The sequence below is a fragment of the Poromitra crassiceps genome (genome assembly GCF_964638095.1).
Source record: "Poromitra crassiceps genome assembly, chromosome: 4".
Lineage (NCBI taxonomy): Eukaryota > Metazoa > Chordata > Actinopteri > Beryciformes > Melamphaidae > Poromitra > Poromitra crassiceps.
In genome coordinates this window covers 43,142,018-43,169,291 of record NC_139626.1, presented here as the reverse complement: position 1 = coordinate 43,169,291, position 27,274 = coordinate 43,142,018, and the positions used below count along the sequence as shown (strand labels likewise).

The 27,274-nt window shown below is 43.2% G+C and overlaps 1 protein-coding gene across 1 annotated transcript in view; it reads right to left on the bottom strand.

Annotated features, from left to right (window-relative positions):
* Window positions 1-19,822, bottom strand: part of cabp4 (calcium binding protein 4) — a gene marked incomplete at both ends in the record, with an annotated part of 39,107 nt that extends 19,285 nt beyond the window's left edge. The window contains 2 exons of the mRNA XM_083635009.1: window positions 19,022-19,158; window positions 19,810-19,822. Coding sequence (XP_083491135.1) covers window positions 19,022-19,158; window positions 19,810-19,822 — 150 coding nt within the window. The remainder of the gene's footprint in view (window positions 1-19,021; window positions 19,159-19,809) is intronic.
* Between the last annotated feature and the right edge of the window lie 7,452 nt (window positions 19,823-27,274).

Below are 27,274 nucleotides of genomic sequence, written 5' to 3'. Positions count from 1 at the left end.
CATATCGTTAATCTAATGACTCAACTCTACTGAATTAGAATAACATGCATATTGTTAATCTGACGACTCAACTCTACTGAATTCGAATAACATGCATATCGTTAATCTTGACGACTCAACTCTACTGAATTAGAATAACATGCATATCGTTAATCTGACGACTCAACTCTACTGAATTAGAATAACATGCATATCGTTAATCTTGACGACTCAACTCTACTGAATTAGAATAACATGCATATCGTTAATCTGACGACTCAACTCTACTGAATTAGAATAACATGCATATCGTTAATCTGACGACTCAACTCTACTGAATTAGAATAACATGCATATCATTAATCTGATGACTCAACTCTACTGAATTAGAATAACATGCATATCATGTCAACACTGCAGCAGGCTGCCAGTATGAGTCTAATGGGATTTCACACACACACACACACACACACACACACACACACACACACACACACACACACACACACACACAGTACATTATTAGCATAGCCAACTGCGTGAAGTATTTACTCAGGGTGACTTTTGGAGGACCTGCTCTCTCTCTCTCTCTCTCTCTCTCTCTCTCTCTCTCTCTCTCTCTCTCTCTCTCTCTCTCTTGTGGTCATGCTCTCTCTCTCTCATGGTAAAGCAGGAGCTGGGAGGAAAATCTCCACACAGCTGCACATTAAGCATAATGGATCTCAGTGGGATTTTGGTGTTCTGATGTCTTAAAATGGCAACATGTTAATATTTCCACTAGACAAGACCACTAGACATAAAGAACATGTTAATATTTCCACTAGACAAGACCACTAGACAAAAAGAACATGTTAACATTTCCACTAGACAAGACCACTAGACAAAAAGAACATGTTAACATTTCCACTAGACAAGACCACTAGACAAAAAGAAGAAGAAAAAGAAAAAAACACTTGATTATTTGGTCACTAGCAAATTTGGTCATTGGTCTTCAAAAGGGGGTCTGGGACCCCCAGGGGGTCCGCCAATTTTTTTGTCAAAGTAGTCTGTGAACATTTTTCAAATGGATTCTAGACAAAAAATTATAATATTGAATAAACTCCAAGCATTAATTTAGGGAATAATACGCTACTTTTGACAAAAATGATTCACAAAGCGAATCTGATAAACAATATGCGAAACACGTTCGCTCCTTCTTGCTTTCTTAATGTAATCTATTGAGGGGATAATTCACATTTTTTAAAGTCTAGTCCTATTTGCTAATTACCAATGACGATATTGATGTTGGTAGAGTTCTTCCTCAGAACAATCCATCCTGTTCCTCATAGTAGCTCTGCAAAGTTGGTCAAAAAAATTCAAGGTCACTGGGGTCACGCTCCTCCTGTATGTACAAGCTGACTGAAGCTCACTGATTCATCCACAGTCACACAAAGTACATTTCACTGAGCTTCAGTCAGCTTGGACATACAGGAGCGTGACGCCAGTGACCTTGCATTCGTTTTTTTCCCAACTTTCCAGAGCGATTATGAGGAACATGGATGGATTGTGCAAAGAAAGAACTCTACCGATCAATATCATCAGTGGTAAGTAGCAAATAGGACTAGACATAAAAAAAGATGTGGACTATCCCTTTAATAAAAAAAGAAGTGTCAATTCTGATATCCTGGTGTGCGCTGGAGTATAAAGGTTATTATAGGCCATGTTTAAAATGCAACACATTTTTTATTTATTTTTTAAATCACAGGGGGTCCCTGCTCTGTTTCTCTATCAACCAAGGGGTCCTTGGGCTGAACAAGGTTGAAGACCACCTGCTGTAGGCTCCTAAGTGGACCACACGATGCCAACGGGCTGCGGGCAGTCTCCCTCATACAGACCCTGGAAGACTGGAAATGCGGTCTCTGTAGCAAGTGGGTTTTTATGGGCTGGGGTTACTAGCCCCATGCCCCCCCATTGACCCTAACATACATGTCTTTTGATGGTGGGAGGAAACCCACATGAACACGGGGTGAACATGCAAAGTCCACATAGAAAGGACCTGGGACGGACCAGGGTTCAAACCCACGACCTTCCTGCTGTGAGGCGCAGGCACGTGCACACATAGACATCAAAGGGGGCTTGAGCCCCTGCCCTTTTCCCCCGTCTGTAAAAAGTGCCCTCTCCAGACCCTGAATGCAGCATTTCTAATGGCGCTCTGTATGGAAAGTCCCCTCTCCAAGCGGTCCCCGAAGGCAGCACTCAAAGAGTATTGCCTTTTCCGAGCTCTCCTGACCCTGAATGCAACATTTCTAATGGCCCACTGTGCAGACAGGCGCCTTTCCAAGCCGCCCCTGAAGGCAGCGGCAGCCAGAAACGAAACGTCAAAGCAGAGCAAACCCGCTGTTGTAGTAGTGTTGGGTAGTACTACATGTAGCCTTAAGGTACCCATATTCATTGTAACTAGTTGCTTATTAGCATGCATATAAGTAACATATTGGCTGTATATTAGTCATAGTAAAGCACGTATTAATGCCTTATCCTGCAGGACCATATTCTACAAATAGGCCATAGTTTCCCTCAATAACATTCTAATTACTGCTCATTGATAGTAAGTAAGTACTTGAATTGTGATCCTTATCTGCTTTAGTGGTTTTAGGACATGAAGGTGAGTAGAAAAGGAGCAAATATTGATGCTTAAGATGAAATAATGATATCACAACAGTATTGTAACAGCAAATTTAACTTTTTTACTAATATTATTCCGTTTGTGGAGTTATTTTTCCGTGACAAGCATCATCCTAATGTTAATTTAAAATGAGATATTCCTCTAAATCTGGCTAAAACATTTTTTTTAAATCGCCCGGCGACTGGCGCCAACGTGCCCTTTTAGAAATTTCGGCCCCTGCCCCTCTGACATTCTCTGCACGTCCCTGGTGAGGCGGCAGTACTAACCACTGAGCCACCGTGTTTGTCAGCAAATTTGTACACAAAGACAAACCGCTCGCAGCTAGAAATGCTAAATGCTTGATAGGCTAACTTTCGCAGCATGATTTTGACACCTTCATTACAGTTAACATGTATGTGCCACATGCTGACCGTGAGCATAGTTGCTCTATTTAATTTACTAACAAGTCTCATAAAAATGTAACACACCAAATGTCTCATAACACTGCTTTATATATATAAACATATACTGCATGTAGGCCTTTGAATTAACATAAAGCCTATGTACTGCAGGAAACATACTGCAATTAAATGAAACATTGTGTAAAAGCGACAAAACCATTTCTTGAACAATATTCCATGTTTAACCCTGATTGCCTCAACAGACGCATTGCTCTACAGATGCACACCCACAGGGTTTAACAAACTCAATCATCATTTAGTCTCTCATCTCTCTCTGCTCTCTCTCTCGCCATCTTCTCTCCTCCCTCTCTCTCCCTCCCTCTCTTCTCTTCTAGTTTTTTTATTAAAGCTTTATATGCGCGTTTCAATTGTGTTCTTTGATTGTGCTTAGCTGGATTTAGCTCGACACAAGTCTTTCGGAGACATGCCCGTGAATTTATATACAAATAAATTTGACTTGACTTAGAGCAGCGGAGCCTGATACATGAAGATACTGTCTCAGCAAAAAGACGCCACAAGCCCGAAGACATCCGTGTTCAGGCTGCCACACAAACAAATACAACATTGTGATTGTTACAAGAACATGCAGCTATGGGGTGGTTTTTCCACACTGTAAGCAAAAAGACATTGCACGAGTCAGACAGAGAAACAGCCGGCAAGACACAAACCTTATTCCCTCTGATCAACTCAACTGAAAATGCAATCCCAGCTTTATTTGAGCATCAGTTTTCTGATTTATCGCAGAAAAGAATGCAGCATATTAACAAGGCAAAACGTCGCCATGAAATTTATACGCGTACACTTTCATACACGCTGCCAGTCAAGGCTAATAAATAAAACAGAAAAGGTCATCCAAGTGCACAACCGTTTCGGAGTGGTTTATTTGGAAGCTGCTCTACGCAGGCAAGCATTGAAATGACTATTCCCTGTACAACAGTGCCAATAGGGTCAAAACGCAAATGCTCTGCCAAAAATGAATTACCCCCAAGTCAGCTACTTGTATGGGTACTGTGCAAAAAAGGACTAACATCATATTCATCATATTTCTCTCCTCAAATGTACTTGGCCAATCCCCCCCGATCTCCCGGGCGTTGCTCCACCGCCTCTGCCGATCTGGGGAGAGCCGTAGACTACACTAGCACATGCTTCCTCTGATACATGTGCAGTCGCTTCTTTTCACCTGACGGCGAGGAGTGTCAACGGCAGGACGGAGCCCGTGGGAGGATCGCGCTATTATTCCCCTCGGTTCCCCTCGCCCCATGAACGGGGCTCCCGACCGGCCAGAGGAGGCGCTGGTGCAGGACCCCAGCGGCCTCACACCCGCACACACAGCCATTTGTATCTGTAGGAACGTCTGACCAAGCCGGAGGTACCGCTGCCGGGAATTGAACCCGGGTCTCTGCGGTGGTAGGTGGTACTGTAGTGCTTTTCCCACTACCACCCCCCCCCCCCACACACACACACACACACACACACACACACACACACCCCACCAGTTCATCATGATTGATATTAGCCATTTAAGTAATCATTTTTCAATCTCCATCTTGCAGCATAAACGCAGCTCTACTATCTGACAGAGCGCACCAGCGCTGTTTACCCTGCAAGAGGATATGTCAGCCTACAAGGGCATATTTAGATAGCAAGGTCAACACATTAATTGGATTTTTTTTTCTTCATCCAGAAAGGATTACAGCATGCCATTGCCGAGTCTCAAATCATCAGTCAGGACGAGGCCATTAACAGCTAATTTCATTCTGTCTGCCTTCACATGGGCCAGCGAGCAGCGCCGGCTGCTTTGTAAGCACGCTGCGTGACGGCATGAAGAAGATACATGGGCTCGTCTGCACACACACACACACACAAACACGCACGCACGCACGCACGCACGCACACACAAACACGCACACATGCACACACACACACACACACACACGTGCTCCTCAGGTGGAAAATACCCTCCAAAACGGGTTTGGAGACGCACGCGCATCAGTGTTCACTCGTATCGGTGAGTGTAGCAGCCCCTTCCGCGTCTTCGTACCACTCTATCGTCGTCTGTTTATCCGACATGTAAATACAACAATTATTTCCTCTCTAGCCATTTGGCTCTCCCTCCTCCTTCCCATCGGATCTATCTAATGAGAGCAGACAGTGAACCCTGCTAATACTTTAGTTGAGGCAGGGATTAGGAACGCTGCAGGGCGGAGTAAACCTCATCTCTCCCTCCCTCTCTCCCTGCCTCTCAGGGCAGCAGACACAAACAGCGGGCGCGCTGCGGGCTGCACATGATGCAAACCCCTCTCCTCGCCTCTCCCTCCACCTCGCTGCTGCTAGCAAATTCATCCCGTGGCGGCTCACACGCACGGCCGCTGAAGAAGCACAAGAGTCACGGAAGGGCGACAGAGTGGACTATCGCTACTCCACAGCATGGCACGCCACAGCTGCCAAAAAGTCTTTTTTTCTTTCTTTTTTATACACTAGGTTTCACTTTGATGAAGCGCTTTAAAACAGTGAAACATGCCCTTATAGTGGAGTAACCTGACGCTGCCACCAGCTGCCTTGCAAGGTTACATATATAGTGAGGCCTATTAGTTAATCTAGTTAAAACATCATTAAAATGTTCTAAGGCACTCGACTCCCCTTGGCTGAGATTTCGCCGTTATCTTTTAAATCCCTCTCCTGTGACGTCTGGCTTTGTGGAGAGAGTGGAGACATTTATAGAAATGCCTATGGCTCTGCTTTGTAGTAAGGCATCGTCAGAGTCTCACGAGGATCTAGGATTAAAAGGATCCACTATAATATGTAGCCTATTATTCTAAGAATTTACCATTACAACAATTTAAAGAATATGTAATAGCCTAATAATAACAAACTAACTATATGTATTTATACTACTACTTTTATAAAACAAGCGCAAATTCGTAATAGCTGTGACCAGATATGCAAATTTTTGTGAACCCACCAACCAACAGAGTGACTTATAGCATTGATGACATCAATTGAGCCATTGTCATGTCATACTGTCCATAGTCTCTCCCCAGACTCAAATATTACGTTGAATCGCTGCGCTCCGCATACTAGCCTACATAAGTGAGTCTATGCCAGTTCACAGCCACTGCTGGTTTTGAAGGCGGGTTGAAATTGAATGAGTGACAGGTCGTAGCACCGATGAGAGAGTGGTTCGAAAAATGGGCTGCGCCTCCGCCTGTTGTCTGATCGCAAAGTCGTTACTGACTGGAGAGGACTGAAGCCATCACTGGCATATGACTGGCCACGTGAACGGTTCCCTCCCATAACCAGCCCTCTGAGGGAAAGTGTCCCAGACCCAGAGAGAGCTCTGCAACATGCAGTAACATAGTGTATCAGCGTAAGAACTCTCATGGGTCTGGTGTCGAGACTACCCAGACCCAGAGAGAGCTCTGCAGCATGCAGTAACGTAGTGTATCAGCGTAAGAACTCTCATGGGTCTGGTGTCGAGACTACAATGTCCATGTCAGTGTGAAGGCCTACAAACGTAAAATGCATTGACTTATCGAGCTAGTGGCCATGCTGCTGGTCGCAGCAATTTTTTTTTACAAAATGCTTCACATAAAACTAAAAATAGATCAAACGAAGGACAAAAAGAAATATACAGGATAAAAGCGAGTAAAACAAGAGGCACTAATTGCCTCAAGAGGATCTGCCTAATGCCCTGGCTGTCAATCACCATGATATTAAACATAACCAGTTTCACTAATTAAGTCATTAATTAAACTATTTTGCAAACATTTCCATGTCAGCGTATTGTCTCCATATAACACATAAGCGGTGTTAATATGAAAACTGTATATAGAGCATTAATAGCGCTTTCAAGAAAATCTGTCTTTCCTCCTAATTTATGCAGATTTATGCAGCAAGGTGCTCCAAAATCTAATTAGGTCATGTCCTTTTATAGGGGGAAACCTGTGGGCTGACGTTTTTCTACCATGTGTTGTTCTTGAGTCACAAGAATGTGTCTACACACGCACACACAGAGACTGACAGATGCTGCTGTGACGAACGATGGTGGAGGCCTGGAGGGGAGGGACATTTAAACGATAATACAGATGTTTCCAGCCTGAGTTCCTCTGACAGCTTGTTCATTCACAGTCCATAAGATCTGATCGCAATCTTCCTGGTCAGCTTTGGTATAGAGAGACAGAGGAACCTTCAGAGGGGCTGCACTCAGGTTCATTGGGGGTGAAATGGTTCATCGATATAGTACATGTAGATCTCAAAAGTGACTGTGTCCACTTTTCCATGGGCCCGGTTCCGGAAGTGAACTCCCCATTCATTTTCTCCATAGACGTTTTCAAAAATCCTTATAAAGAGTTTTAAGCCTGGAACCAAGCCAACCAGCTATGAATCGGGACCATAAAACATTGTATTCAGAGGAAAAACAAAATTGCTAAATGAAAAGAAAAGAGGCAGGTACAAGACTGTGTATATGGGCGTCTGGGTAGTGTAGCGGTAGATTCCCTGCCTATACATGAGGGTTGCAGGTTCGCATCCGTGGGTTACCTCCGGCTTGGTCGGGCATCCACACAGGCACGATTGGCTGTGCCTGAGGGAGGGAAGCAGGATTGAGGGTCTGTGTCTTGGTCGCTACACTAGCGCCTCCTCTGGTCGGTCGGGACGCCTGGTCGGGGTGGAAGGGAACTGGTGGGAATAGTGTGATCCTCCCACGTGCTACGTCCTGCCGGTGAAGCTCCCCCTGTCAGGTGAAAAGAACCGGCTGGCAACTGCGCATGTGTTGGAGGAAGCATGGGGCTAGTGTAGATAAATAATCCTGTTCATTACTACTCCAGGAAGATAGAGGGCGCTGTGAACTGCAGACACAGTGTCTGGGCGGAGCCTAGACCAAAGGTTATAAAGAAGTAAGACCTCCTTTGTTGGAGGTCATTTGCCATCTTGAGGAAGTAGTGTAAGCAGGCAGTGATCCGGATCCGTGTATGGACTTTTGTTTTGTAAATAAACTATGTTACAATTTACTCTCTAGTAAATGGACTTATTTAAAGGTTAAAACGAAATATCTCACCACAGTTTGGTTGCCGAAACCCGTGTCGAGGGGGGAAGTATAGTGGTATAGTCAGAGCAGGCTTTGGGCCTGTGGTTTGGGGCCATTGTTTCACGTCGGACCTGAATTCCTGTGGAGCGCGCAAATCAACAACAACACAGGCAGAGCAGGCCGGCGAGAAGCAAATGGGAAGCCAAGGTGAGTTGTAATTTGATTATTTGGAAATACAAAAGTCTAAGTGTGTTGTGTGTTAAATGTGCCCAATAGATGATTGGTTACCGAATGATTAAAAGAGCATAAAGAATAGCGTGGAAGAAAGATCGCTATGTTGCTATTGGGAAATTTGATTAAGAGGCAAGTTGGAGCCTCAAGGATCCACTAGGTGGAAATCATTAAACATTATAAGGTAACTGAGTTCGGTAACTAATCATATTATTGATGTAACAGATATTCTGCTGCTGATTGTGTAGGCCTACCAGTGAGAGAGAATTAAGAACCTAGGTAAATAAATAAAATCCTTAGAGGCTGTGCGGGGGGGGGGGACGATCCTTTGTTCAGTAGTCTCTTAGAACAGACTGTTTCATCTACTTCTGGCGAATGCAGCTATACACATATGGTGGAAGCATTTGACCGTTAGATGGGGTTTTTATCAGAAGCAGAATCGTTCACAATGTGTGTGAATGAGACCTTAGAGGCCTGTAAAGTTTATGCTCTAGAGATAAAGACCTGAGAAAGCCAACTTGTCTGTTCTGGGAGACTGTTTAGTACAATAGTTAGCAGTGGCTAATGTGCTAACAAGGAATCGGAAGTCGCATTGGCGACCCATGAGACCACAGTAAATCCTTAGAGGAAGCGGAGTAAATGCTTTGAAGTCGCCGGATTTCCCCCGGTTGGGAGATAATTAGCGCTATATAAATAAATAAGTAATAAAACGTACGTTAGTCATCCAGTGACTGAATTAGCTAGCAAATAAAAAGTGTATGGTAAGGAATGTTGAATGGAGTTTTATGTGAGAAACGGTAAGCTTAAAAGCTGGCCGCTCTGAGATAGTGGCACTCAGGAGATTTTGGATATTACTGAAATGAAAAGAGACGCAGTACCAGTTGTGGTTGCACAAATTTAATAAGACGATGCTTCTAAGTGTGAATGCTATTCAGTTGCTGGGATGAACAATGGCAGTAGAAACCTGTTACATATGAGGCTGTGTTGTATACCGCGGTTGTTTGTTAAATCGGCTTGTATGAAAGAAAATCATTGACTATCACATCAATAGTTTCTATCCTCAGCTGGGGCTTAATAATTAGGGAATTAATTTATAAGCCAGCAGCTGCTTTACGCTGGTTCGTTTATTGTGGGAGTTTGGAAGCACATGGCTGTCGGCCATTTTGAGTGTTGTTCACAAAGACAAAGGGACTTGTAGTCTTTGTGTGTGAATGAATGTACTGCATGTGTAAAACTACAAATATTTTACTCAAACGTGATTAGAAGTAAAGCACATGATTGTATAGTAAATAAGCAACTTGGTAAAATAAAGTAGAATTAGGGGAAACTTTGCTGTGTAATAACCTATTTGTGTAATTTTCAGAAATGGAGTTGAGAAATCAAGATAAGAAAATCCTGCCTATCCAGGAAATGATGAATCTGCATGGGCTCATGGCAGCCGAAAAGACAACTGAGTGGTCTTATTGGACACAGGGTTCATGGCCAGCTATGGGCACTTTTGAGAAAGCGAAATTAAATGCAGTGTTAGAACAATTATCTCTTAAACAATTGGATGACCAGGCCCGAAGGGAACATGAAATAGTATACAATTTATGGGCTGCTCAAATCGCCAAAAGACAAGCAGAGGAATTCTTAGTACAAGCTATGCGTCAATTACAGATAGTTAAACATGAGAGTGTAGAATTATTGACAGGAGAGGAGAAAATAAGTATAACTGAGGCATTTGTGAATACAAAGCAAACAGAAATTGCAACAAAAGGAAGGAGAAAAGGATTTCACAGGAAGCCACCTCACCCCCGCTCCCTTCAGGTAAATAGAGGGGGGAGGGGTGGGCAACAGGGCCAACATGAGATAGGAGGAGGCAGTGAATGTGCCGGCCTTTATATTCAGAGTCCGAATAGGGGAGTATGCAGAAAGCAAGATAGATGTTTTGTTTGTGGGAATCCTACACACTGGGCCCGAAATTGTCCAGATAATCCTTACAATGTGCCTAGAGTGCAAGAAAAGAGTACAGAATGACTCCAGTTGGGTAAAAGGACTTAGTTATTTAACATAGTGACAATGCATCTCATCCCTTCTTCCTAAACAGAGATAAGAAGAGTTGAAGTAGGGGTGAGGGGGTAGAAAACAATAACACTGAGTGAGACTTTGAGATGGTAAGATTTCAGGTGGAGAGCAAAATGAAAATTTGGTTGGGAATAAATAACACAGAATTGTCTAATTATGGTAATATCAATATCCATATTTTGAGTTGAATTTCGGATTCTTCCAATTTATGTTGCCAATTAGAATTAGAGACAAGGTGAAGGCTATGAATATAAACAACACGATGAACCTCATTTCAGATGAAGTCATTGTGGGTTAGAATTCCTTTGTTAGTATTTTATTGTGTTACACTGCTTTATGAAGATCCATATTTAACTTTGCTGAAAGTTGAGAAGAAGAGAAAATGAATTGTCTACCGTGATTAAGTCACAAGTAAATAAAGCACTATGTTCTTTTATTTCAGACGGAGTCCAGCTGAACTGGAGAAAATGAGAGCACAGAAAATTAAGTAATAAATGAAAATGGGATATCTATGATAGGGGTTAACATATTTTGTGTGTGTTTCAGGGAAAGGAAATGGGAGGAAGAGGGAATGCAGCAGTCGTTGCAGGAAAAATGTACATTATGAAAGCGTATTAATGTTGGTTTTAACATTTCAGGAACAGGCCGAGATGAGGTGACGTTGGGTGTCTGCTGGAAAAAACCCACAGTAGTATGAAGAACTGATAAGTTTCAAGCAAATGTAGACATTTACACAATGTTGTCGTGATATGTGAATCTCTGAGACTTAACAGGAAATGGGAGGAGAACTTGGAATAATCTAAATGCTAATTTTCTTACAGGGGACTGTAGGCTGAGAGGTGATGTCATGTAAAACTCTGAGGTGAAGCATAACATTACTTTACTTGCAGGAAGGAAGAAAAGCTGTTATTCCTAATTTAATATTTTCCTTTAGGTCGGACATGTGGTGATTAACAAATCTATTAGTGGGGAAATTAAACATCTGAATTAAAGTTTAATTTCACAGAATGAGCAAGAGCGCTCACTACAGGATGTGAAAGCAATTGTTCCCCAGTAGGTGTGAGTATGCAAAAGGGAGTCAACACTAACCAAGCATTTGGCTAAAAAGAGGAGAGTGGGCTTTGTTTCAAAGAAAAGGCCGCAGTGCAAGCTTTTGGTTACAGGAGAAGAAAAAGCAAGGCCAGTTCATGTTAATCTGTTATATCAATGGGTGTCATTTAAGAATGATGTGCAGGGACAATTAACTCTTATCTTTCAGATACCAAGAAGGAGGGGAAGCAGTATTTTCCTTTCACAGCAAACAGTTGATAAAAGAATTGGAAGTAATGCTGATCAAAGGCTTTTATTGCAGCAAAAGTGATTGAAATGCTAATTTGAAGACCGAGAAGAGCCGTCTGTCTGTCATTGTAAACAGGGTTTGAAGAACAAAATTTGAATGTGAACTCCACATTGGGTAAACTCCAACTAAACTAAAGTGTATTGGTTAAGTAATATTCAGTCTAATTTTATTTCGTTATAAGGAAGTGTGGAGGTTTGCAGATGGAGAAAATAATCTTGCTTTTTAAAAGTGTAAATTGTCATTAATCTGTATGCTTGTCTGTTATACAGAGATGGACAATGGAGTGAAAATCTGGAAGCGATTTTCAGAGGGGGGAAGGAAGCGGAGAATAATGAGAATAATGAAGAGTTCGGAGTTCAGACTTGTGACTGTGTGTATGAGAGGGAAAGGGACGGACTTGACATTTTCGGACTGACTAGGAGAGAATTTTATTTGTTATAGAATCTAAGTGAGCTCAATACTGTAGATAGAGAATGGTTATTTGAGTTATTTGTTGTGTGATTAATTGTTTACAGGATCAGAAAGTAAGGTAAGTATGACGTGGAAATATGGGAACAGCTGAAATACTGCATGAATTAATACACTAACCAAACTAACTAATTCATAACTAATTATGAAAGTTGGGTGTTACAATAACCAAAAATGTATTGGGAATCGCCATGGAGAGGAATCGAGAGCAGGTAATTTTGAAAAGGAATCAATTTAAGAGGTGAGATGAATCATTCTTTATACAAATTATGCTGTTAATGTCAATTGAACTGAAATGAGAATCCTGAAGATCCATGTTTGTGTGGTGCCATGTAAATAATTTAAGTTATGTTTGTGTCTTTACAGAGAAGGAAGTGGAGACGGAGGATACAAAGAGCCAAAGAGGAGGGTTCGAGGCAACAGATAGGAAATGACTCATTGATGGGACACTGGACAATTAATATTTGAAAATGTGTGATACAATCAATGAATATAGCAATTAATAATATGAAAATATAGGAAAATAGTTTGGTGAGTATGAAAATGCAGGGAGTACAAATTTAAATGTTGAAATAATGAGGGAAATTGTCCAGTGTTGCAGAAAGAGTCGCCAATGATAAGTTGAGTACAAAGTGGCACATTTGTATAATGTTTCTTGTTGAATAATCTTCAGCTATTTGCAATTGTAGTAGTGTTAGTGTTTTAGTTTAATGCTGAGATACTGTGTGATTTTAAGCGTAAATGTGCAATCTGGATTGTGCAGTATTTTGAGATGAATTGGCAAGTTGAAAATTCAATACAGGTTTCTAAGGCACGGACCTGAGGCCGAATGAGGTTTGTGGACAGATTTTGAGTGGTCCTTGGTTTGTCTTTCAAAATATACTAAATGTGGCCTCACATTGATTAATAAGCCAGTTTACTTTGCAATTTTCCCTCACCTAAGGCTAACCCTATCATCATACAGGTTGTCTAAGCCAAGTAGAAACAGCGTATGCAAAACCGAAACAAATAATGTGGAACGTGAGGAAAGAGGGGGTTTGATCTGATCACACAGAAGTTAAGCTTTTGTGTTGTTAGACCAATAAATTATCAAATACCCAATAAAATAAATTGTAAAATTGATGGCTTTTGAGCCAAACTTACAGCTGCCATGAAGTCTTGGTTATGTGAAATCCTTGACAATGAACATAGTGTTATGGAAAGTACTGGAAAATCCTTGAATTTCATTTTGTAATGTCTGCATGAACGCTGGTTATAATGAATATGATTAACACTCTTATCCCCTAGGGTTAGATCAACAAAGGAGGGAGCAGTTAATTCGGAATAGAAGATACTTATGACTGTTGAGATAAACTGATTTATATAAAGGAGAACTAAGATTAGATTTTCTGTTTCAGGAAAACCAGGAACATCGAGGGAGACATCGAGTTCAAGACAAAGGAACATTTCAATAAAACAGACAGTTTAGCAGTGAGAAAGGATATTGATTTAATGAATGAAGTGGAATGAATGAAGTGTGTGAATAGCAAGTAGGTGGAGCCAATGAAGACGACCCAACGCGAGGACGAAGAAGAAATAAAACTGCCACAAGAATCCTGCACTCCCTAATTGAATTCAGAAACATATGCCAAATAATTGATAGTGAACTATAAACCTTGAAAGCTGTTAAGTGTAATAATATGTAATGTAAATGATTGAATTGAATGTATGTTGTGTCTAGTACTAGAGTATGTAACTAATTAATTCTAGAAGTATTGTATAACAGGCCTATTATAATATAGTATAAACATTATCATTATATAATAAGCATCATCATGGACTTTTGGTATCGCTGGTAGGCGGGGTTATACACAGGCTTTTTAAGTGAGTGGTTCTATAAGAGGGAATAGAAGCTCGCAGAGGCCTTTCCCTACTTCGAAGGAAAGCAAATGGAAAAAGTAGGTTTACCTCTGCATGTGAATAAGCTGTTAAAAGTCACCGCACTCAGTGCAGAGCTGTGTGCAGGGTGGTTCATAACATGGTTCCCGGGTCATTTGATTCATAGAAGTGGTTTGGACTTCGTGGATTATGTGATCTGGGAAAGGCTGCGTTGTGGACCTGCTTGTGCGCATCTCTGGATGGGGTGAGATGTCAAAATGCTGATGATGTATGCTGATAGACAAAAGTTGCAAAACCTAAAAGCAACTTTATAATAAATCCCTCAGTTAAGTTTTTCCTTATAAGGAAAAAAAGGAGGGAACTGTAGATAAATAATCCTGTTCATTACTACTCCAGGAAGATAGAGGGCGCTGTGAACTGCAGACACAGTGTCTGGGCGGAGCCTAGACCAAAGGTTATAAAGAAGTAAGACCTCCTTTGTTGGAGGTCATTTGCCATCTTGAGGAAGTAGTGTAAGCAGGCAGTGATCCGGATCCGTGTATGGACTTTTGTTTTGTAAATAAACTATGTTACAATTTACTCTCTAGTAAATGGACTTATTTAAAGGTTAAAACGAAATATCTCACCACACTAGTCTCAGCTCTCCCCAGATCGGCAGAGGGTGGAGCAGCGACCGGGGCAGCCTATAGGGCAGCAGGGGCAATTGGCCAAGTACAATTTGGGAGAAAAATGGGGGTAAATCAGAAAAACAAGAATAAAAAGAAGACTATTATTTTAAGAGTAAAATAACTACTACCTCCCATAATCCATTGCGGCCAATCAGATTAGCAGATGATGGGAGAGCACTCTGAGCGGCAGTGAGTGGGACCATCGCCTTAACCAAGCAGCGCTGGCTAGCAAGATCGGACTGAGGAAACGTTTTGTGTGGACGAACATTTCTGACGAAACGGATTTTCCTCATTGGTGTTACCTAACTCACTAACGTTAGCCGACCTTCGCGGAGGCGGTAAACATTTCCATGGTAACGAGCTCCACCAATCAGAGTTGTCGCTGTTACAGTGTAGGATTGCGAGTAGTGTAATACTTCTCCATGACATTGCGAATATTATTATTATTTTCTTAAACCTGGGATGACATCACACGGACTTGTGGCTTCTACAGGAGCATAAACCATCGTTTCACAATCTGGTAGCTCGTGGTAAGTCTACCTTGGATGGTTACAACAACATTATGGCTAATAATCTAAATCTCGATTCAGAATACGAATGGGATTTTGACTTCTGGAACTGGAGTGTCGAGCTCTATTGCAGGTGGCCAAACCTGATTCTCCAAACCTGAACTTTAAAAATATACCATGAAATCAAGTCGTATAACAAATCTAAAATTGGGGGCAATTTGGTGTTTTTGTTTTCCCAGTTAAAATCCTTGCTGCTGCATTATGTACAAGCTGACGACGAAATTGACTTTTGACCGAAGCGGATATAAAGTGAGTAGTGACCTAAATAAGATGATATAAAAGCATGAATCAGCTGAGGATACCCCCCCCCCTTTATTTTTTTGACATAATTAATTAATCAGGATTTTACTACCCTCTTAAATTGCTCCTCAAAGGTCAGACCTTCAAAATCTCCCTTGCTCTGCTCGTCTCTCCAAACTTGCCTGCCCTAGCGTTAATGCTGACAGACAGACAGACTACCTAGTCTGCTGTGAATCATACGTCTTGAGCTGCGAGGACCAGATAAGCTTATTCCGGATTTGCTATCACTCAGTTATAAATAGTTCAGAGAGATCCAGCACTTGATATCTCGCAGGCATTTGTTTTGCCTGTCAAAGCAGTTTGGATCTTGGGTTTGAAAGGGAGCTATGGCTGTATATCATTAACCTGACTCATGCCATACCGCCCCCATCTGGCAGTGTCAGGTTAGCACTATATCACGGGAGTGAAATGAAACACCGCGCCCGTGGATTAAATGGCCAAGGGGAGTATAGTGAAGGATTTGGTCCAAGGACTGAACACCGCTGCAGCACCCTACACGTGGCGTGTGCTGAAAAGAGAGCTGGGTTGCTGAAAATAAATAAACATGTATACATTATCTAGGGAATCTGTATACTATCGCAGAGGGGGATTCCCTATATATTAAAAACAAATCTATATCCTGGAGCAAAGGGGAAACATGCACTTTTCCTGCAGAACAGGGATGACTGTTCTGGCCTTTGATGTACCCTATGTAGTGAGAATATTCTAAAATATATTCTAATATAAATATTACTGACATCTCCAAGCATCATGCTGGTAATTGGTTTTGTAAAAAAAGTTGACCTCTTGTGTTTGCAGAGTTTGAGCTGCTTGCTGTAGTAGGTATACTGTGTGTGTGTGAATGATAAAGTCCCTGTAATTACTGTGTCCATTCCAGCAATTATTTTAATGGGAATTGGCCATTTATTGGGCTCATGTCCTTGAAATAAAAATGACGCACGTCTTTCTTTTTTTAAGACTGCCTCATCAACACCTCCTGGAACCTCTCCACGTCCATTTTCTCCAAAAAGACTACTTAGCCAAAGTCTTCTTCCTCCCACTTCCGACACCGCAGGCAAAATTACTTCTGCGTAGCTCGAGCACTGGTCCTCCTGATTCCACATTTCTGCATCCAGCGTGCCAAAAACAAATCATTATATTCCATTCAGCAGCTGAATGCGGGGCGATGTTTATTCAACACAAATGGGGGATAGGTGGCGCTCTACTGGATGACGTTTTGTTGGCACAAGTGTTTTGCTGCAGCGTTCTGCCGCCGCTAAACGAAGCTCATTGCCAGTTGTCATTTCCCCAAATAATCATGATACCCTGTAACAATCTCTCACGATGCCCTGTAGCAATCTCTCACGATGCCCTGTAGCAATCTGGGCTCAGAGTAGCAGCGTAATGGGAGCCGACTCGGTGTCTAGACATTATGCTATTTGTGAAGTGGAGTCATTGGAGTCACTTCTCGGAGAGGATGCCCTTTTAGATTTAGAGCAGACTATACTCTACAGTCCAGTTTTAGATTTAGAGCAGACTATATACTCTACAGTCCAGTTTAGATTTAGAGCAGACTATACTCTACAGTCCAGTTTAGATTTAGAGCAGACTATATACTCTACAGTCCAGTTTTAGATTTAGAGCAGACTATACTCTACAGTCCAGTTTTAGATTTAGAGCAGACTATACTCTACAGTCCAGTTTAGATTTAGAGCAGACTATACTCTACAGTCCAGTTTTAGATTTAGAGCAGACTATACTCTACAGTCCAGTTTAGATTTAGAGCAGACTATATACTCTACAGTCCAGTTTAGATTTAGAGCAGACTATATACTCTACAGTCCAGTTTAGATTTAGAGCAGACTATACTCTACAGTCCAGTTTAGATTTAGAGCAGACTATATACTCTACAGTCCAGTTTAGATTTAGAGCAGACTATATACTCTACAGTCCAGTTTAGATTTAGAGCAGACTATATACTCTACAGTCCAGTTTAGATTTAGAGCAGACTATACTCTACAGTCCAGTTTAGATTTAGAGCAGACTATATACTCTACAGTCCAGTTTAGATTTAGAGCAGACTATATACTCTACAGTCCAGTTTAGATTTAGAGCAGACTATACTCTACAGTCCAGTTTAGATTTAGAGCAGACTATATACTCTACAGTCCAGTTTAGATTTAGAGCAGACTATATACTCTACAGTACAGTTTAGATTTAGAGCAGACTATACTCTAAAGTCCAGTTTAGATTTAGAGCAGACTATACTCTACAGTCCAGTTTAGATTTAGAGCAGACTATACTCTACAGTCCAGTTTCAGATGGTTTTGAAGCACAGGTGACACGTTTGAAAGAATTGAGGGGGGGCACCTATTGATTTATCTGTATTGTGCTTATATCAATAATGATTGATTTGCAAACAAGTCACTCATCATGTCGGCTAGAACATGGTTCACGATGTAACACACCAGTCAGAATGTACTGAAATTATAAAACCACGTTCCACCTGGATCCAGCGTTAAACTCACTGGAGTTATTTCCTCAGGCCTCATCTCCTCTGTGTAGAGCTCTCTGTGACCATCTTTCCCCAACAGTCCTCTAACAACCTCCTGGCAACACGGCTTCCAAAGCAGCTCTTTGTTCTATCTTCATTTTTTAAAACGGTCTCTTTTATCCGTTCTAATTATGCCCGTTATTCACAGCGATGTCATTGTACTGTCAATGTAGTCCTTCCCCCCCCCCCCCCCCCCCCAGATCTCTCAAAGGGCCACTTTGCTCATTTCCAACCATCTTTGTATCAGTCGTACAGCAAATGAACAATCTCTAACTTCCCTCCAGCTTGCCCGGACCCGAGAGAGCTCCCCGTTCATTCACTCCCTGGTCCAAATGATGTCATGATGATCATGTCATTTGGTCGGGGAGGTTTTGCGAATGAAGGTAGAGAGCGCAATAACGAGAGTGACAGTAACGGTGACGCCAGCAAAACGGCTCCAGATGACATCATCACGACATCATTTGGACCAGGAAGTGAATGGACGGGGAGCTCTCGGTCCAGGCAGGACGGAGGGAAGTTAAACATTGTTCATTTGCACATTATACTACCCATTTTGTAACGATACAAAGCTGGTTGAAAATTGGCCCCAAGTAGCCCTTTAATTCTTTCCTATGTTATTACAGTTTGAACTGAAGCCATACTCATTTTCACATCCACACCGGGACCTCTACAGTATCTACTGTACTGAGTGTTAGGGCAGCTGGAGGAGTCCCCTGGGAGCACGGTGAGGAATGGGGTGCCATGTGTGTGCACCGCTATACATGCTAACTAACTCCTGACCCCCGGGAGTGTGGAGGTTGTGACAACACGCAGTACATCAGCGTGTGTGTGCTGTGCGCGCTAATATACGACACAACTGACCTGTCCAAACAGTTTATTGAGGAAGGTGTCGTAGGCGGCGGCTATAGCTGAGCTGTTGCTGTTCTTTTTGCCGCGCCCGGCGGCCTCCTCCTCGTCCTTCTCCTCCTCAGAGCTCTGCTGGCCTTTCTTCCCTTGTCCTGAGCTGGCACTGGTGCTGTGGAGTGAGTGTGTGTGTGCGTGTGTGTGTGTGCGTGTGTGTGTGTGTGTGTGTGTGTGTGTGTGTGTGTGTGTGTGTGTGTGTGTGTGTGTGTGTGTGCAGTGTTAAGAGCTGCCCTCATCAAAGATAGCACCATCATTTCCCCCTCACAACCTACTTTAAAAAGGACACTTTATATGTGCCATTCTGGTGTTATTCAGAAAGCGAACAAGGTTGAAATCATGAAAGGCTTGTTTTCCGCAGTTGACGTAGCAATCAATGACACTGATTGGGTATACAAACAAGCACGGCCCCACTCTCCCCCAAGTCTGAATCAATGCTGATTATGAAGAGACGTTGATAATAACCAGAATTTCCTTCCGAGGCTGAGCTGGCGGGCCTTCTTCTTGAATCTCCCAGGCGGTAGCTTCGCCGCCGACGCCGCTGGCGCCGCCGCCGCGCCCGCTCGAGGGGGCGTGCTAGTGTAGGAGAGAAAGAAGCCTCATCACTGCAAAATATAATGGCATGAATATAAATACTATAATAACATTTTCTTTTTGTTTTCATTTATTTATTTTGTATTCATTATGGTCAGGCAAGGTCCAGACATCAGCGACGCTTTGTAGTAATACTGAAATTGGCAACTTTGTACCAATGTGTGGCATTGTGAGATAATTGTTTGACATTTCAAATGTTTGAAGGACTTCATTACCCAGAAATCATGCATGGTGTCTTCAGAAAACTGTGGAGCCTAATCATCTGACCTGCATTTCTTTTTCTTGTTTCTTGCTTGTTAAGGGCAGAGATGCTGAAAAACATCTTTTCACAGCAGGTCCAACCATTGTTGGTGAGTCTGACCTTCTCTCAGTGGAGCTGTTACTTTTTTTTTTCTGAGAACATTTTGTATTTTGTGCTTCAATTACTGGGGATGGGATGTTCCATTTGTGCTTTTAGACCATTGGTTCTCAAAGTGGGGTTTGGGGACCCCCAGAGGTCCTTGATGGGGTTCCAAGGGGTCCCCAGCAAAAGGAGTAATAATTGATTTTCACGAGAATTCGAACCATAAGTGACTATTTTGGTCATGGGCACGTTTTGTTCTGTTCATTTTGTTTTATGTTGTCTAATTATTTTCGCTTAGTTTTAGTTAATTATTGTTTTAACTTTTATTTTGGTGTAGGACTCCCCTCATTATGTTACACCCCAGCTCAGGGAAGTAACAAATAAGGGGAGTCATAATACCAAAGTAAAAGTTAAAACAATAATTGATTAACTTAAGGGAAAGTAACTACACAACACAAACTACCTACACAAAACAAAAAAGAACAGAACAAAAGGCTCCATCTGGGCCCTTCTTTATCTAACTTCTTTCTCTATCTTCCTAAAAAAAAAAAAAAAAAAACTAAACTAAACTTGTACCACTGTTCCTTCAGAGGTTGTAGTTGTCATAGACTGTGTTGCATAGTTGATTGCTCTATTGTTGACAAAATTGTGTTATTGTAAGTCGCTTTGGATAAAAGCGTCTGCCAAATGACGTAATGTAATGTAATGTAATGTAAATGTAAAAGGTGCATCAGAGGAGGGAGAGAGAGTGAATGGTCTGAAGGTCTCATTAACTCCAATGAGAGCACCGGGCCCAGGTGCACCCAATCATGACCCCAACACCAGGCTCCTGCAAGGGAGTGGGCGGGTCACCACAAAAGCTAAAATCCTATCATATGGGGGACCCTCGGACAAAATCATATCAAATGGGGGTCAGTGGTCTAATTTGTGTCACTTTAGGGGTAGGTCAATGCTTTACAGGTGCTGTGACAGGTGTATTTTCCCTAAACATCTTGCCAAATGCAGCTTTACTGAACCTTTTCACAGACATTTCAAGTTCAATTCTAAGTTCACCTTTATTGGTTTAATTATTCACCATTCACTATTCTGTCCATTAATTGGAGGTGGGTGTCACTGACCTGGCAGCAGAGCTGACAGCAGAGGATGGTGCTCCCTTCAAAGTTTTCACAGTTGTCATGTTGGCTGGGAGAAAAAGATTCAAGTGTAAACAGGGCTGAAGGCAGGGAGAAGATAAGAATTCTCCAAATCGAATGGGATAGACAAAGAGTGCCACTTCAAAACGCTATCCATTTTGGGAGGAAAAAATAATTTCCTGATGTCAATCATTCAACATATCTAAAACACAGAATTTTTGGTGTGATACATTTTTAGAGTAGCCTTTCAAATAGAACTGAACAGTCAGTCACTTGACGTCTCCTGCCCCGGAAGAGAGTTCCCCATTCATTTTCTCCATAGACATTCCGACACTTCGCTGTTTCCTACGCTTTTGCTAACCACAGACCTTCTTTCAAACCCAAATCCCCATGCAAAAATCCCATTGCCGTTTACACCTACAGTATGGACCGAAAGTGCTACTGCTGGACTCGTTCCTGCGGTACTCTAGTCGTGCATTCCTTTATAACTGGGAACTGGTAATCTTACGGTTCAAAGGTCATGAGCTGGGACGGTGACGTCACCAGAGCTGTTATTTCCCATTCCAAACTCGTAGGAGCCTCAGCAGCCCCGACCTCAAAAATCCAAGAGGGCTGCTCCGCGCAACAACAGTAGTTATAATCGTAGTAAATGTTGTTTATTAGCACTTCTGTCTTGTTTGTGTCTCACTAAATCAGCTGTACACACAGCACTGCCTAACTTCTATCTGTGTGGACACGAGGCTGCAGTGTTTGTATGCGCAAAATGCCTTGTTATCAACTCTTATTGCTAACAATGGCTAGCCTGGCTAGCGACTGGATCTGACCGGTGAACAACAGTGAACTTCCCAGCTCAAGTTTTCTGCAAATGGAACGCTAACAAAACGGATGTGACGTCATTTAGCCTCCACATGCCAGTTATTTTGCGATAAAGGAACGCACGATAGGTGTAGCCCAGGTATAGATCATCTTGGGAATGCAACTCGCAGATATTGAGAAAACGGTCGTGAAGCGGAATGAGACCATTATCGTATAAAACATGACTAAGACACTAAGACATTTTGCGACGGAGCGAACGAGGAGGTATTACCCCCGATCCATATCGCCTAAGAGACAGATTTATGTACACAAGACAGGACACAGACCCAAACAATAAAACACAAACAATAAGAGTGGGCGGGAAAGCTTCGAGACAGCCAAGAAAGACGAATGGAATGAGGGCGAGGAACGGAGGGACGAAGGGTGGGAGACAGCGAGAGAGAGAGAGAGAGAGACGGAGGGAAGAGAGAGATGAGGACGAGAAAGAGAGAAGGAATGACAATCACACGCGTGGGCCCCGCGCGGGGGAGGAGGAGCCAGGCGACTTACGCCTGTCTGAGGGCCGGATTAATGTTGTGTCACGGGCCTATGCTGTTCACGGCTATCAGCGGAGACATGATGAACGGCCGTACTTGACACGGTCTCGCTGCAAACACAACGCCTCATTCCGCCCATCTCACATCCCATAAAGATAGCGCTAGCGCCTCGGCCCGCTTCCCGAGGCCCGAGACGAATACCCAGGGATCTGCACCAGCGGGTCGGCCTACCAAGCCACGATGTAGGGACCACGAGGAGGACGGCCCCTAATGAGAAGAGACACTAGCCGGCGTTCTAAATTACAATCAACAAGCTAATGTGCCGGCGCCGCACGGAGCGCTTTAACATGCCACGCCCGGGTAGTGATTGCCTGTCCGTCACGCTTTGTCAACCCCAGTGCCACGCGTGTGTGACATGCGTTGATTGCAACACGCCTAGAGCATGTTAAGTTATATGGGTGGAAGAGGGATTTTTTTTCCCACCCCCATCATCCCCTCCACACATTGTTACTTTAATGGGATTCGTTGGAGGATGGGCAATGTATATGTGAATCGATGTGGCGGCTTCTCTCAGAGGAAAACGGTGGCAGACTTTGTCGATATCTAACGTGCAGACGATGAAACATTATTGCTTTGCTTGAAAGAGTAGCTGTAGATGTAGGCTATACGAAATCTTATACCAACACACGCATTGTACACTATAACACACATTCTCCATCTCTCTCTCTCCCCCCCCATCCCCCTGTCATTCTCTCCTCCTCCATCTCCATTGCACGGGTGGATAAAGCATAGCCCCCACTTTATATATATAGTGCTGCTCTCACATTGTTTGCCTCAAGAATTGCTCTCATCTTCGGTGAGCACCACTCCCATCAGAGTAAACAAACACGCGCGCGCACACACACACACACACACACACACACACGCACACACGCACACACACACACACACACACACACGCGCGCGCACACACACACACACACACACACACACACACACACACACACACACACGCTATACACTACACAAGCGATTGAACAGCAATGTGCTCTCTGCAGCACTCCTCCCTAAGTGGACAATTGCTGTCAATCACCAGGCCCAAACAGGCAATTTGAGATCCTAATCCAGCTAATTGAAATAATGAAATGGAGGGCCAGGGGGACTTGGCTAAAACAAACACAGCTACACACGGCAGATGATGGAGAGGGCTCTGCTTCTGCAACGTTGTGGCAAAGCATGAATGGTGGCGTTGTGGATTAAAACATGGGATGGAAAATATATCCCCAAATATTTCACAAGAGCCAGTCGAGTGAACAATCAGACATCAGCGGACATCAGCTTGATACACACACATACAGTACGCACACGCGCGCGCGCACACACGCACCAGGGGCGTTTCTACGGGTGGGCCTGGGTAGGCACAGGCCCACCCACTTCTTGCCCTGGCCCACCCAAAAAATAAAATAAAAAATAAAATATTGGTTGTTTTCTAGAGGCAAACTTGCTGCTGCCTTGCTAGCTAATGGTTTTGTAGCTTAAAAACGCAGGGCACATCATCTCCAGAGTCTAATGCATGACGACTTCATGACATCTAAAATTTCGTCATGCAATTGCCCCACCAATTTTATCCAGGCCCACCCAATTTTATCCAGGCCCACCCATAATTGAATTTCTGCCTACGCCCCTGGCACGCACACACACACGCACACACACACACACAAACAGGCTGAAGACACACTTGTTACAGTGTGATCTGTTGTGATTCCCAACCAGGGGTGCATGTACCCCTAGGGGTACTTCAGCAGCTTGCAGGGGGTACTTTGGAGATTTCAATTTATTTCCAAAATGATTTTTTAATAATTTCATAGGCCCATCTTGGTAAAACTGACTTTTTCCAATTGAAAGCTGTCAGAATTGTATTAAAGGGGAGTCATTCAAATTATTTCCATTTACTAATAGAGAGGCCTGCTAAAAGTTGAATATGAGGTTCATAGAACTCATTTCGGAGAAGCATCTACACACGGCATGAGTGAGGGGGTACTATAGGGGTACATAAGACAACAAAGGTTGGGACCAACTGCGTTAGATTACATGTCTGTTTAGGAGCTCTCATTGGTTACAGCTGTTAGTGTACAGCAGAGCCTTCACGTCAATTTAGGCGTTAGTTCTCTGTCAATTGGCTAGTTTGACTGTAAATCATAGTTTGTATTCGCGCATCAGCGTCTGTTGTGATTGGTTGACCGTGTTAGGTGGCGGGGGGGGGGCCTGTGATGTAATTTCCGCGAGAAGTGGGAAATGGGAAGTGAGGGAATGCTGGACTGAGGGAGGAGCGTGTGGGAAATGGCAGCGCAGACGCCATGTTGAGCCACACATGGTTGGTATCCATCTCGTCACTGTGTTGGCAGCCATGCTACAACACAATATAGCCCCAAACACTACAGATTATGGTGAAGATCTTTGATTGTGTTAAAGGAATCTAGTTCTAGCTGAAGATAAATGAATACCCCTAGACAACGAGATGAAAACTAATGAGCCGGAATATTGTGACAACCGATCAGATAAGCACATTCAAATGCCCCAGCTGTAACAACACAACACAACACACACACACACACACACACACACACACACACACACACACACAGAGTGGCCGCGAGTTCAGTTCAGGTGAGGCTCCACTCGTCTTCGGGCTCTGCCCTCGATTTTCTCTTTGTTTTTGTAATCGTTCTATTTCGGCGGCTGTCCAGTCAGAAGACAATCAATCCCAGGGGGCCCGAACCGGCCGCGTGTCTGACCCATAAACAACCGATAGTAATGTAACGGCACAAGGGCCTCCATCTCATCCTCATCTATCTCAACAACTCCTCCTCACTCACCACTACCTCCACCTTGCCCCCCCCCCCCCCCCACACACACACACCCCATCATTACACCACCCCACCCCCCCAACGTGTCACGGCTCTGAAATGAAACTGTCGCCTTCAGTAGCTGGAGAGAGATGGGGGGGCGGAGGAGGGTGAGAATGAGATGTTGTTTTTTCTCCTAATCCGCAGACATATCTTCTCCTCTCCGTTCGTCTGGAACGATCCCCTCGCTACTGCTTGATGTAATTCCGGTCTAATTAGCACCTCTTCTTCTCCCATGTATTTCTGGAAGGCAGCCTGCTAATCACCGCCGTGTTCTTCTTCTTGGTTTGATTAAGTGTGCTGATGTGATTGCATTGCGGGCAAAGACGGCACACGAGCACCGGGACGCAAAATAAAAATATCGGGCCAAAACAAACGCGTGGGCCGGGGCCATCTGCTGTGGCCTGGCCTGTACAGAGGGAGCACAGCATATCTCATCTGGATCCATGATCATCAAATATTAGCCAGCAGAGAGGAGAGACGCTTGTCAAAGACTCATTACAGAATGAGTGGGCGGCGTCTAATCTGGCCTGTGAAAAAGCCTCGCTCGGGAACCACCGGCGCTAACTGTAGCTGCTAGATGGCCAGCTGTTTTGAATTATTAAGCACCACAAAGTAAAACAAGTTGACACTGCACTATAAATCAGCACTGTAGCAAAAACAGGAAATTAAACCACCTTACCTTCTGCAGGCAACAGAAGGAGTGAGAGGAGAGAGAGAGAGCAGTGCCCCTGTTCTGTTCCCCGCCTCTTAGATGATGGATGGAATGGGAGAGGTTGTATCTGATCTCTATGCGTCCTCCTCTAACCCGGGGATTATATTAGGAGAGGTGATAATCCAGCTAAATATGTCCGGATTAGAGATGTAACTGGCAGCCTTTGTCCTGCGGAACAAGAAGGGCAACGATAGAGTCTTGCCGTACAAAAGGCCGAGGCGGTGTGCCAAAAGTGATTAGCAGCCAAAAAAGAGATTGTCTGCCAAAAAGTGATCAGCTGCCAAAAAAGTGATTATGGGCCAAAAGGTGATGTGATTGCCAAGAAGGGATTGCCAAAATTCTCTGCAATCAACGTATTGCCAAAAATTGATTGCTGTCTGCGGCACAGACTGTTGAAGCTGTACTAGCCTATATAGTCCATGGGCCAATGCTGACATTTTGACATATCGGTAGTACCACCTGAGGTGACCGCCCAATTTTGTCATTTTTGTTTTCCTACATGTCTCTAGTTTATATTTTCATTTTGGTATGATAACCCTGCCGATTTGGTAGCTTAAGCATAGTTATCACTCTGTAAACAAACCTACCCCCATATAAATGACAAAACCCTGATTTCATCATATCTCCTGAACCACACATGATAACACAGAAAATGTGATGTCTACCGCTATGTGTTCATGGTCAAGGATTACAATGACACCATATACAACATCATAAACTGTTCACATGGATAGTTAATGGTGAATTCAGTGGTGTTTTGAGAAGGATACAATGCAATTAGTCCATGGGCCATGACTAATATAACAATAGTAGCCTATTGTTTCCTATGTTTGCTATGTCAAATATCCTTAAGGCCTATATTTGGAAACTAGACTACAATAACCATAGAGTTACGGATGGGTTATATAAAATGAAGAAATTATCTTTTGCAATTATTTGACCTGCTCTCTGTCCTAGATCCTAACCAATCCAGTCATTTTTAAATATCTGCAATGCGACAGCAATCAGCTGTATGTATTTTGATGACGTCTTCTATAGGCTACCTCCTTTGAATCTGTGGAGGTTCACATCATGTTCCATTCTGGACACGAAGCAAGCCCAGCTAATTGAGTCAAAGCAGATAAAATGTAGAATAGGCCGTGGGCGTAAAAGTCACAAAGTCACCCAGATA